Source organism: Sinohyriopsis cumingii, chromosome 9, assembly GCF_028554795.1.
Source record: "Sinohyriopsis cumingii isolate HCF-2022 chromosome 9, ASM2855479v2, whole genome shotgun sequence".
Lineage (NCBI taxonomy): Eukaryota > Metazoa > Mollusca > Bivalvia > Unionida > Unionidae > Sinohyriopsis > Sinohyriopsis cumingii.
In genome coordinates this window covers 99,262,252-99,275,574 of record NC_142969.1, presented here as the reverse complement: position 1 = coordinate 99,275,574, position 13,323 = coordinate 99,262,252, and the positions used below count along the sequence as shown (strand labels likewise).

General features: G+C 35.9%; 2 protein-coding genes across 2 annotated transcripts; both read right to left on the bottom strand.

Annotated features, from left to right (window-relative positions):
• Positions 1 to 4,675: 4,675 nt before the first annotated feature.
• Positions 4,676 to 7,490, bottom strand: LOC149792327 (uncharacterized). The gene is made up of 3 exons (XM_089970904.1): positions 7,373 to 7,490; positions 6,299 to 6,581; positions 4,676 to 5,798 (listed from the first exon to the last, which is right to left on the bottom strand). Exons 2-3 carry the CDS (start codon positions 6,579 to 6,581, stop codon positions 5,140 to 5,142), a joined length of 942 nt encoding a protein of 313 aa, XP_089827030.1. The 5' UTR covers positions 7,373 to 7,490; the 3' UTR covers positions 4,676 to 5,139.
• Positions 7,491 to 10,156: 2,666 nt separating this feature from the next.
• Positions 10,157 to 12,964, bottom strand: LOC149792326 (uncharacterized). Its single transcript, XM_089970903.1, has 3 exons — positions 12,854 to 12,964; positions 11,776 to 12,058; positions 10,157 to 11,276 (listed from the first exon to the last, which is right to left on the bottom strand). Exons 2-3 carry the CDS (start codon positions 12,056 to 12,058, stop codon positions 10,618 to 10,620), a joined length of 942 nt encoding a protein of 313 aa, XP_089827029.1. The 5' UTR covers positions 12,854 to 12,964; the 3' UTR covers positions 10,157 to 10,617.
• Between the last annotated feature and the right edge of the window lie 359 nt (positions 12,965 to 13,323).

Genomic DNA, 13,323 nt, shown 5'->3' with positions numbered 1-13,323 from the left:
CTGTTGCCATAATGCCATGCTAATCTCTTGTATGCCATTATGACAACAGATGGCGACACGAGTTGGACAACACAGACGATACTGATCAAACTTAGTATTTACATTGTTGCAAGGCCAAAATCTGTATTTAAACATCAGTTGGAATGATGTAATTGTAAAGTTTATAAACAGAATATACAAAACTTGTAATAACTGACAAAGCGTTTGTTATACGACAAACTCCAGAAACAATTCAGTAGTTGGCAAATCGCAAGATACAATGACGCAGAAGGAAAGTAGACCGAAAAACTTGCAAGCAACCATTTACAGCCTGGATCAATACAAAATAGAGAATTCATGACTAGAATTTTGAATCTGGCATTTGCAAGAAGCCATTTACAATAATGCAGTTGAGAAGTATCACTTGCAAACTGCCACGTCCAATTTGCATCAATGAAAATACAATAGAGATTGATAGAATTATGAAAGTAGCACTTGCAAGCAGCCATTTACAATAATGCATTTGGAAGATTAGGAAATACACGCATATAATTATGTCGGTAATTCCCCTCCATACAAGTATAGCTTAATGTCGATTCATAACATTGGCACCGATCTGTGTCACACTAATAACAACTCAGGACCATTCAGCCCAATCCACTGTCGTGCTTGCAGGATATAATGTATTTTGTTTTCTTTCGGTGACTTTGTAATGTTGTTGATATGGTTTCTTTATCTTTTCAGTCTGGATACCGCTGAATCGCTTAATATCTTTCCAAAACTAGATCAAGTATTGTCTTGGGTGTGTGGTTGGGCTGATGCAGACAAAAGCAGGTCAGGTATTGATTTTCCTGACCTGACACACACACACACATACACACACACATCTGCTGACGGAAACTATTGAGATAGAACAAATTTGAAGTCGTGTGCTGAGATTTTGGTGTGTCACAATTTTAGTAGTTATTTCAGTAATAAGATTTGAATAGCACGATATCACGTGACTAGACAAGCTAAGGGAATGCCGTCACGTACAAATAAAAAGTAACTCAGTTTATCATTCAGAGTTTTAAAATTTGCTTATTTTGTCATGTCAAATTTTTACTCATTGTTGACCAGTCTGGTGTGAAGTGATATGGCCTCCTTCGTGAAAATAAATCCGTAAAGGCTTGACATTCTGAAACAAATGAGATCGTTGGGATATACGAGGTGGAAAGGGTTGGCGGGACAGAGGTACGAGTAAAATATCGTACCCACTCCAATGTGTTTAAAACCTCATTACTAAACAGCTTGCCAACGAATTTATTTAATTTACAAGTGGACTCGCAGATTTCTCGGACCTCTCGCTACACGAGAGGGTATTAATTAAAATTTCCAAGTGGCTACTCAGTGTTCTCGTGCCTCAGTTATTATTAAACTTTACAAGCGACCTCTAATTGTTTTCGTGCCCATACATGAGATGGTAATATGCACTGATATGTTAAATATTCCTGAAAATTAATGTCAGAACCCCACTGTACTCTAAACGGCTGTTTCTAAACATCATTGCATAGAGCTATAGCGATATTTCCCTTATTCGGAATAAAATTTCGATAGACAATTTCCTCACATTCTAGTATACCATATACTTGATATGAAGTGAGAATGCAACTTTCTATTATTAGACAACTTCCAATGTTGAAGAAAGAGTGATTTATTTAGTTCTCCAATATAAAAGCATTTTGTTAAACGCAGCTTTTGCTAAAGACGTTTGTATGGAATTTGCAATACAGCTCTTCTGTGAAATGTATACAAACATTACATACGAATGAGAGAAACTAATATTTGAGGTTGTTACATAGGGCTGTATCAGCAACAACAACAATAAACACCATCTAAACGCCAAGCTAGTGGTTAGGGGATGGCACATTCATATCACTCTAAGTAATGTACGAGCGATATTTGAAAAGTTCCGATTATTGCGCTATCTAACACAATTCTTTTTTAATGAACTGAACGTTACTGCATCACCTCGAATTACTCCCCATGCACCTTTATACACTTTCCCCGCCTGATTATTTAATTAATATATGCTATTTCGTATGCACGGTTTGGTATGCTGTACGTACACTATAAAACTAAACTCCCTACCGCATGGGGGCTTTCTATGGAAAGCCGCGGGTACCCGGCGGTGATCAAAATTTTTCCCTATATTATTATATGGGCAACAATTAGCGGCTCCGACAACAATTAGCGGCTCCTAAAATGACGATGATTACAATCTTTCCCCCATATTTTTATATGAACTACAATTAGCGGCTCCTACAACAATTAGCGGCTCCTTCTACAATTAGCGGTTCCTTAAATACTTTTAATTTACGGCTCCGTTAATAAAAATCACAATTTACGGCTCCAGAAACACGTGTAGCTCAGTCTACAAACTACAATCACCGGCTCCTTCCACAGTAACGCCGCTGTAATTTTGATCTCCGTCTTTACTACCCAACGAGATTCGAACGAGATTTCAACTCAAAAACGAGATCTTCTAAGTTATTATCTCCGGCTCCTTCGATAGTAACGCCGCTGATAATCTTCAGTTCCAATTTAACTAACGAACCGAACGAGATTTAAACTCATAAATGAGATTTTAATCACGTGCTGTTATATTCGGAATACTATCATCTTATTCGCATCAGTGTCTTTTACCTTAGTTTGTTTCGTTTTCAACATTTGCTACAAGGTATTTTCCAGCTGTTTGTGTTGAGTAACCACGTCAAGGTCAGACTGTCAGCATCATTAGTTTTCAGCATTTGTTACATTATATTTTCCATTAGTGACGAATATTAACTTGCTTTTTTATACTGCAAATATTTTGCTTTGACTAAAAAGTTTTCATATACCTGTACTGAGTCCAGTACAATACTGGACAGACCTTTAATTTATAATTTAAAAAAAATACAATGTCGTAGAGTCAACTTGATTAGTTATGGTTAAGGTAGCAATAAGGGTACTAATACTAGTACTAGACCGACCTCTGAATTAAGTATCTCATGAGGGGTTGGAACCTTATTGCGTGATTTGTAAACGCGTTTTGCAGCGACGTCGGGGTGGGTGGGGTGGATCTGTCACCCCCACTTCCCGAATTTGCATGTGCTGTAAAATTGCTGTAGCCTATATACAAAAATTAAAAAGCCCGTCAAGTTTGCCCCCCTCCGCCCCAATCAAGTTTTTCCCCCTCCTCCCCACTGAAAAAAGTTGAAATGCCGTCCCTGTTTTTTTGAAAGCTCTGGATAATTCTGTACATTTCGCTTAATTTACATCGTTCATGCTTGTATGGGGTACAAGGTGCAGATAGGGTGAGCAGAAACTATAGTGTCCAAATGTGCATAGACCTTTGAAAATTATAGGTTGATTTCAACTTATGTTGCCATATTTTTGTTTGTAAAAAATCTGTAAATTATTAACAAGTTTTCACCACTTTCAGATGTTTTGCATTGAATGTGCAGAAAAGCTCCAAGATGGAGCCAAGTTTTGTCATCAGTGCGATACTGCAGTGCCGGGTAAAGGTACATTTCATCTTACATTTATATAAAAACCTGCCACTTTACATTTACAGGGGTCTCAATAGATGTATAAAACTTGCATGAGTAAAGATGAAAATCTGAATTGTCAAAACTGAAATCTCAAGAGATCTTTTTGCTGGGATTGTTTGTGGAGCAAACTTGTGCTTAAGATATTTTTTCACATGTAAAATGAAGGGAAACACTTCTATAGTATATTTTAACTGCTACTTTCCATAGCTTTCACATCGTCAGCCCCTCTGTGAATCTTTCAAATCGTTCTTCGCTTACGCCAGTTCTGTGGTTCGTTCTGTCAAATATATCACGTGGAGGTAAATTAGGGCTGTAATGAAGATGTGGTCTTGCACAATGTGGATCATCTTGCATTGATTCGCCACCATTTTTTACAAAGAGAAACCACTTCACGATTGTAAGATATTGCAGAGAAGTACGTTTGTGAAATTGGTACAAGTCGGTCTTGATATAAGGCAGGAGAGTACCATCGCCACGCACGGATTTACAGCAATATATTTACTATGTCGCAGAATTGTTCTCCAGCGAAATGTATACGTCACTGTCATTTACCTTTTTTATCTGACATACATATATCTGCAGGTGTTTGGCATGATGTACGTGCAGCTGAATAAAAAGTTGTTGAACGTTATTTTGTACTAAATTTTAGTACATTTTCAAAGAAAAAATAAAGTTATAAGAACATATAAAGAACTGTTCAAATAACCCTCGCAATACAAGAATTTAGACAAAAGAAGCGATCACCACATATTTTGCTTACTTTCAGATACTCACACATGTGTGAGATATGTCTGTCTGTCTGTCTGTCTGTCTGTCTGTATGTATGTATATATGTATGTATGTAGATTAATAAATCTTTTGTGGAGGCATCATCATGGACCTATTGCGTTTGGAGTAAAAATATAGGGCAGAAAGAAAATCTTTCTTTGGGAACACCAAACTCTGTCAGACAAAATGGTTTGTCTCCAGGTATTATTACATGAGAGAGAGAGAGAGAGAGAGAGAGAGAGGTGCTTATTATTACCTTCAATTAAATGTGTACTGTATAGGCCATAAAGAAGGGTACACAAAGAAGAAAGTAAAAATGTTTGTGTTTACTACAGAATAATATCAACAAAACAACATTGCAAATTTTAACGTTTTTATTCAAATTCTTAAATAAAAGAGTAGCCTGCTACTCAATACAAAATAGAAATATGGGCATCAAAATATATTGTGTCATATAAATAAACTAAATATTAAATGATAAAACGACATTTAAAGAAGATGATCAAGATTAAATCTATTGCAAGCAAGTAACGTAATTATCCGTTTATTAAAAACTGACGTAACCGTCAATTTCGTTGCACAAATTAATTATTAAATAAATGTTATCACAAAGAAGAAAAAATATATACAGAGATAAATAAGTCTTCAATTTATTTTAAAAATAAAAACAATGCATAACAGCTTTAACTTGAAGGGAAAAGAGTTTCATGCTAAATATGAATGCTGCTACATTTATTCGCCGTTTTAGTTGAAATGATATAACAGGGACAGGCTGGATGATAATGCAGAAGTAAAGTACTATATTGCCAATACGAAAGGATTAGCCGCCATGGTGTTTTGGAGGTCTTTGTGGAATATAAATGTCTGTCTTGGTGGGACAAAACTGTGCTGGACTCGGACGTTCGCAGTGACCATTCATGGTTGTTTGATTGTACAACGGCTCACCACCCTTGCACTCCTTTTCTCCGTGCAAATAAATCGATGTACTCCATAACTCATCGATGCTGATGAAACTTGGATCACGGAGCCTCAGTTCTTGTGAAGCCACAAAGCAATCGTTTCTGGAGATTGTACCATTGTATCGCTGTATCTCGTGCACTTTCATTGTCAGAAGACGCTTCGGACGACCTAATTGGTAGTCCACTTGCGATGCAAGCCCAATGCCAAATTGTTCGAACATAGGCTGAGTTTCTTCGCGCAGGCCCGAAAATGCACTCTGATTGCGGGAGTTCACTAGTTTCCTTAGCTCCGATATAGGGAACTTAAAATCGCCACCCATAAGGATTGGGAGATTTCTCGTCAGTGCTATAGCCTGAGATAAAGAAATTAATTCCTCGATGTATGATTTCCGTCTGTTTTCCTCCTCGTATATATTCGCACCAGTCCAAGTAATGCATGCAAAACGGTTTATTACCGTTTGCATCGGTTGCGGGGACAGAACCTCGATGTTAGGGATAACTATGTTGTCATAATTTAAATCTGAAATGATAAAAGTGTGAAGGTTCTGATAAAAACATTGTGTTTTAATGTTTTAAATTATGGTGGAAGTTTTATTGATACCAAAAACAAAAATAAATGCTATGGACTCCTATAGCTTTTGAAATACATTTCCAGAATTCCTTTCCATTTAGTAGTTTGATATTGATGCCAACATAATTTGAGAATTTATCTCAATATATCTCTCTGAGAAGAATTTGTTTGACTGCAATTTAAATGATTTATTTATTGATGCAAATGATCGTAAACCGAGTAAAATGGTTTGGAAAAAATGTTACCATCTCAAAGAACTTTTAGAATTTGCCAATGTATTTTTAAAAAAAATAACCTCATCCAGTGGACTCTTTTGTAATAGCAGTTGATTTGTTTCGATCTTATTTATATAAAGCAGAATGCATAATTTGTAAGCAGCTTGTCTTTCAAGGAGAGAAATCTTTCATGCTTTCTATACAATTACTTTCCAGAATTGGTTTAACACTTACATTGAACGTTAGGCCTCATGTCCCTCTGTTTTGTGGCGCTGACTCTATTCGCGTCATACAGCATCACGATATTCTCGTTCATATCGGATGCGACCTTCTCATACTTCCGGAAAATGGAAGCCTTGAACAAATCTCCATCATAAGGATCGTCCAGAAGCAATATCGTTGGTTTATGTCGAGCAACTAGTCTTTCCATAAGACTGAATCGGTTGTCGATATCAAACTGCGTGTAGTTTGTATCAATACCTTGAATGTTAATTATAGTAAGACTGTCTATGGACATCTGGAGAAGAAATAAAGATAAAAGAAAATTATTTGTAATTTGTTTATAATAGTCATTTTACAAATAAACGAACTTAAAAACTGGCATGCGTGAATATAACACTTTAAAATGAAAGACTTGCAAAATTATGTAAACACCGTTTAAGCTGACCATTAATTTTCCCAATTGTACTAGAGGGAGATAATGCTATCCACCATTATTAAGGGTTATCCTTTTCTGGGAACAAGTTCTAAAAATGAAAGTAGCATACTGGGAAAACTAAGCTGGCTGTAATCTCACATTTTTTTATTTACTCGATATATTATGTGACGTTCAGGGTTGAATATCGCCGTGAAAACATTAAGAACAAATTTAGTCTACACAGGACTTGAATGAAGTGAACTGTCTTCAATTACATCAGACGCTTTCAATATATGCTGTATATTTCTCTACTAGCACCATTTTCAACTGCACAGGTGACAAAGGGTAAAAGATTATCACAAAGACATTGTATTCTAAGTTTTAAAATACCGTCTCCGTCTTATGGTATAACATTATTATAAACTTTGTCATCGCCCCATAACCTCAAAAAATAATAAACCGACAGAAACAGACAGACAGACAGATTTGCAATATTTCCTCAGCTACGGTCAACAGTGTACTTTAAACACCATACGGTGAAAATGTTATATAGTTCTCCGACGTTATCTCTAGTATCAGACAGGAATATGCAGAATTTAAACAAGCACCTGAATATTCAAGTTAATGTGAAAATGAAAGAAAAATAAAATTAGCACAAAACGTGTACTTACCTTTGCTTTTGAAGTCTTTCCCTCAGTAGGTAGCTAGCTCTCGTTCGGAAGCGATTGAGCAGAAACCGTTTGGCGGGTGGCATTTATATTAAGCAGCCATCTATATTAAGTAACAGTAAATTTTGATCTAATTTTAGAGGACTCTGGGATTCCCCTTTGGGCTAACTCGTAGCCACGATTAGTTAAATAAGCCAGGGTTTTCTTTTAATATCGGCCACCCCTTTGTAATATAGTCTTTCAACGATCGGGTGAAAAATCGTTATTCTTGCTTTTCTTAATAAGTCAGAGAGAGAGAGGTATTTGTTTGATAAAAGCGATGTGGTTAACGGAATTGTGAGACACGTAGATATTTATAGTTAATCAAAGAACAACCTATAAATAGATTTACCTAAATTGCCTCATACGTTTCGATTTATTTGATACATAAACCAACGGAAAAACCTGTAAAATTCAGATCAACAGAACTTGCTAGAACGTTGATGATTTGTAAACGGTATTCAGATTGAGAGTTCTATCAGTACTTTGTTACATTACCACGTGCAACCAGAAATGGCGTTCTATGACGTCTTTATGTTTTCTGCAGTCGTATTATGTATCGTAACATGTGCAACTAATGGAGCTGACGGAAATTTTTCAGATAGATCAAATTTTAATTCGTGTGCTGCGATTTAGGTGTGCCACAATTGCAGCAGTTATTTAAGTAGTAAGATTTAATAGCACGATATCACGTGACTAGATAAGCAAGGGAACGCCAACACGTACAAATAAGAAGTAATTCAGTCTTTCATTCAGAGTGTTTAAAATTTGCTTATTTTGTCATGTCATATTTTTACTCACTGTTGACCCGTTTGGTTTGTAATGATATGGTCTCCTTTATGAAAAAAAATCTGTAAAAGCTTGGCATTCTGAAACAAATAAGGTCGTGCGGATGGACGAGGTCGAAGGGTTGGCACGACAGAGGTACAAGAAAAATATCTCACCCACCTCCAATGTGTTTAAAACCTCCTAACTAAACAGCTTGCCAACGAATTTATTTAATTTACAAGTGGACTCGCACAGTTCTCGGACCTTTTGCTACACGAGAGGGTATTAATTAAAATTTCCAAGTGGCTTCTCAGTGTTTTCATGCCTCATCACGAAGTGACATTAAATAAACTGTACAAGTGACCTCTAATTGTTTTCGTACCTCAACACGAAGTGGCATTAATTAAACTTTACAAGTGACCTCTAATTGTTTTCGTGTCCATACATGAGGTGGCAAGGTGCACAGATATATCACCTATTCTTGATAATAAAATCGAGACCCCGAGTGTACTCTAAACCGCCGTTTCTAAACACCGTTACATAGAACTGTAGATACATTTCCCTTATTCTGAATAAAATTCAGATAGACAATTTCCTCACATTCTCGCATGCCAAATACTTAATGTGAAGTAATAATACAACTCTCTTTATTCGACAACTTTCATTGTTGAAGAAAAGTGCTTTATTTTGTTCTTCAATGTAAAGGCATTTTGCTAAACGCAGCTATTGCTGAAGACTTTGGAATTTGCAATACATCTCATCTGTGAATGTATACAAACATAATATACGAATGAGAGAAAATGATATTTCAGGTTGCTACATAGGCCTGTATTAGCTACGGCTCGCCATCTAAACGCCAAGCTAGTGGTTGGGGGGAGGGGGTACATTCATGTCACTCTAAGTAATCTACGAGTGATATTTGAAAAGTTCCGTTTAGTGTACTATCTAATAAAATTCTTTATTAATGAACTCTACGTCACCCCGAGTCACTCCGTCTGATTATTTAATTAACATATGCTATTTCGTATGCACGTTTTGGTATGCTGTACGTACACTGTAAAACTAAACTCCCAACCGCATGGGGGCTTTCACATCGTCAGCCCCTCTGTGAATCTTTCAAATCGTTCTTCGCTTACGCCAGTTCTGTGGTTCGTTGTGCCAAATATATCACGTGGAGGTAAATCAGGGTTGTAATGAAGATGTGGTCTTGCACAATGTGGATCATCATGCATGGATTCGCCACCATTTTTTAAACAGAGAAACCACTTCACGATTGTAAGATATTGCAGAGAAGTACGTTTGTGAAATTGGTACAAGTCGGTCTTGATATAAGGCAGGAGAGTACCATCGCCACGCACGGATTTACAGCAATATATTTACTATGTCGCAGAATTGTTCTCCAGCGAAATGTATACGTCACTGTCATTTACCTTTGTTATGTTACATACATATATCTGCAGGTGTTTGACATACTGTACGTGCGGCTGAATATAAAGTTATTGAACGTTTTTTTGTACTAAATGTTTGGACATTTTCAAAGAAAATAGAAAGTTATAAGAAGATATTAAGAACTTTTCAAATACCACTCGTAATACTAGAATTTGAAAAGAAAACAAAGAAGCAAAGCGCACATATTTTTCTTATTTCCAGATACTCACACATGTGTGAGATATGTCTCACTGTCTGTCTGTCTGTATGTAGATAAATGGATCTTTTGTGGAGGCATCACCTTGGGACTATAGCATTTAGAGTTATAATATATGACAACCTTTCTTTGGGAACACCAAACTCTGTCAGATAAAATGGTTTGTCTCCAGGTATTATTACATGAGAGAGAGAGAGAGAGAGAGAGAGAGAGAGGTGCTTATTATTGCTTTCAATTAAATGTGTACTGTATAGACCATAAAGAAGGGTACACAAAGAAGAAAGTAAAAATATTTGCTTTTATTATAGAATAATATCAATAAGAAAACAACGTAGCAAATTTTAACGTTTTTATTCAAATTCTTAAATAAAAGAGTAGCCTGCTACTCAATACAAAATAGAAATATGGGCATCAAAATATATTGTGATATATAAATAAACTAAATATTAAATGATAAAACGACATTTAAAGAAGATGATCAAGATTAAATCTATTGCAAGCAAGTAACGTAATTATCCGTTTATTAAAAACTGACGTAACCGTCAATTTCGTTGCACAAATTAATTATTAAATAAACGTTATCACAAAGAAGAAAAAATATATACAGAGATAAATAAGTCTTCAATTTATTTAAAAAATAAAAACAATGCATAACAGCTTTAACTTGAAGGGAAAAGAGTTTCATGCTAAATATGAATGCTGCTATATTTAATCGCCATTTTAGTTGAAATGATATAACAGGGACAGGCTGGATGATAATGCAGAAGTAAAGTACTATATTGCCAATACGAAAGGATTAGCCGCCATGGTGTTTTGGAGGTCTTTGTGGAATATAAATGTCTGTCTTGGTGGGACAAAACTGTGCTGAACTCGGACGTTCGCAGTGACCATTCATGGTTGTTTGATTGTACAACGGCTCACCACCCTTGCACTCCTTTTCTCCTTGCAAATAAATCGATGTACTCCATAACTCATCGATGCTGATGAAACTTGGATCACGGAGCCTCAGTTCTTGTGAAGCCACAAAGCAATCGTTTCTGGAGATTGTACCATTGTATCGCTGTATCTCGTGCACTTTCATTGTCAGAAGACGCTTCGGACGACCTAATTGGTAGTCCACTTGCGATGCAAGCCCAATGCCAAATTGTTCGAACATAGGCTGAGTTTCTTCGCGCAGGCCCGAAAATGCACTCTGATTGCGGGAGTTCACTAGTTTCCTTAGCTCCGATATAGGGAACTTAAAATCGCCACCCATAAGGATTGGGAGATTTCTCGTCAGTGCTATAGCCTGAGATAAAGAAATTAATTCCTCGATGTATGATTTCCGTCTGTTTTCCTCCTCGTATATATTCGCACCAGTCCAAGTAATGCATGCAAAACGGTTTATTACCGTTTGCATCGGTTGCGGGGACAGAACCTCGATGTTAGGGATAACTATGTTGTCATAATTTAAATCTGAAATGATAAAAGTGTGAAGGTTCTGATAAAACCATTCTGTTTTAATGTTTTAAATTATGGTGGAAGTTTTATTTATACCAAGATAAAAATACATGCTACGGACTCATATAGCGTTTGAAATACATTTCCAGAATTCCTTTCCATTTAGTAGTTTGATATTGATGCCAACAGAATTTAATAATTTATCTCAATATATCTCTGAGAAGAATTTGTTTTACTACAATTTAAATAATTTATTTATTGATGAAAATGATCGTAAACCGAGTAAAATGATTTGGAAAAAAAATGTTACCATCTCAAGGAACTTTTAGAACTTGCCAACGTATTTTTTAAAAAAGATAACCTCATCCAGTAGATTCTTTTGTAATAGCAGTTGATTTGTATCGATCTTATTATATAAAGCAGAATGCATAATTTGTAAGCAGCTTTTCTTTCAAGGAGAGTAATCTTTCATGCTTTCTATACTATTACTTTCCAGAATTGGTTTAACACTTACATTGAACGTTAGGCCTCATGTCCCTCTGTTTTGTGGCGCTGACTCTATTCGCGTCATACAGCATCACGATATTCTCGTTCATATCGGATGTGACCTTCTCATACTTCCGGAAAATGGAAGCCTTGAACAAATCTCCATCATAAGGATCGTCCAGAAGCAATATCGTTGGTTTATGTCGAGCAACTAGTCTTTCCATAAGACTGAATCGGTTGTCGATATCAAACTGCGTGTAGTTTGTATCAATACCTTGAATGTTAATTATAGTAAGGCTGTCTATGGACATCTGGAGAAGAAATAAAGATAAAAATTATTTGTAATTTGTTTTTTAATGTCATTTTGCAAATAAACGAACTTAAAAACTGGCATGCGTGAATATAACACTTTAAAGTGAAAGACTTGCAAATTATGCAAACACCGTTTAAGCTGACCATTTATTTTTCCCAATCGTACTAGAGGGAGATAATGCTATCCATCAATCGAGTCCCATTATTAAGGGTTATCCTTTCTAGGACTAAGTTCTAAAATTGCAAGTAGTATATGGGAAAACTAAGCTGGCTGTAATCTCACAATTTTTATTTATTCGATATATCATGTGACGCTCAGGGATAAATATCGCCGTTAAAACATTAAGAACAAATTTAGTCTACACAGGACTTGAATGAAGTGAACTGTCGTCAATTGTATCAGATGCTTTTAATATATGCTGTACATTTCTCTACTAGCACCATTTTCATCTGCATAAGTGACAAAGGGGAAAAGATTATCACAAAGACATTGTATACTAAGTTTTAAAATACCGTCTCCGTCTTATGGTATAAGATTATTATAAACTTTGTCATCGCCCCATAGCCTAAAAAAATAAGAAACCGACACAGACAGACAGACAGACAGATTTGCAATATTTCCTCAGCTACGGTCAGCAGTGTACTTTAAACACCATACGGTGAAAATGTTATATAGTTCTCCGATGTTTTCGCTACTATCAGATAGGAATATGCAGAATTTAAACAAGCACCTGAATATTCAAGTTAATGTGAATGTGTAAGAAAAATAAAATTAGCACAAAACTTGTACTTACCTTTGTTTTTGAAGTATTTCCCTCAGTAGGTAGCTAGCTCTCGTTCGGAAGCGACTGAGCAGAAACCGTTTGGCGGGTGGCATTTATATTAAGCAGCCATCTATTTTAAGTAATAGTAAATATTGATCTAATTTTAGAGGACTGGTATTCCCCTCTGTGCTAACTCGTAGCCACGATTAGTTAAATAAGCCAGGTTTTTCTTTTAATTTCAGCCACTCCTTTGTAAGATCGGGTGACAAATCCTTATTCTTGCTTTTCTTAATAGGTCAGAGAGAGAGAGAGAGAGAGAGAGAGAGAGAGAGAGTTAAAGGTATTTGTTTGATAAAAGCGATGTGGTTAACGGAATTGTTAGACCCGTATATATTTATAGCTAATCAAATAACAACCTATAAATAGATTTACCTAAATTGCCTAATACGTTTCGATTTATTTGATAGAGAAACCAACGGAAAAACCTGTAAAATTCAGAT

What these genes read in the sequence shown, in the direction of transcription:
- LOC149792326 (XM_089970903.1), bottom strand. Translation starts at nt 12,058, where the DNA reads ATGTCCATAGACAGCCTTACTATAATTAACATTCAAGGTATTGATACA. An exon ending in CATGAGGCCTAACGTTCAAT is followed by an intron (nt 11,277 to 11,775) that starts GTAAGTGTTAAA and finishes TTATCATTTCAG; the next exon opens with ATTTAAATTATGACAACATA.
- LOC149792327 (XM_089970904.1), bottom strand. Translation starts at nt 6,581, where the DNA reads ATGTCCATAGACAGTCTTACTATAATTAACATTCAAGGTATTGATACA. An exon ending in CATGAGGCCTAACGTTCAAT is followed by an intron (nt 5,799 to 6,298) that starts GTAAGTGTTAAA and finishes TTATCATTTCAG; the next exon opens with ATTTAAATTATGACAACATA.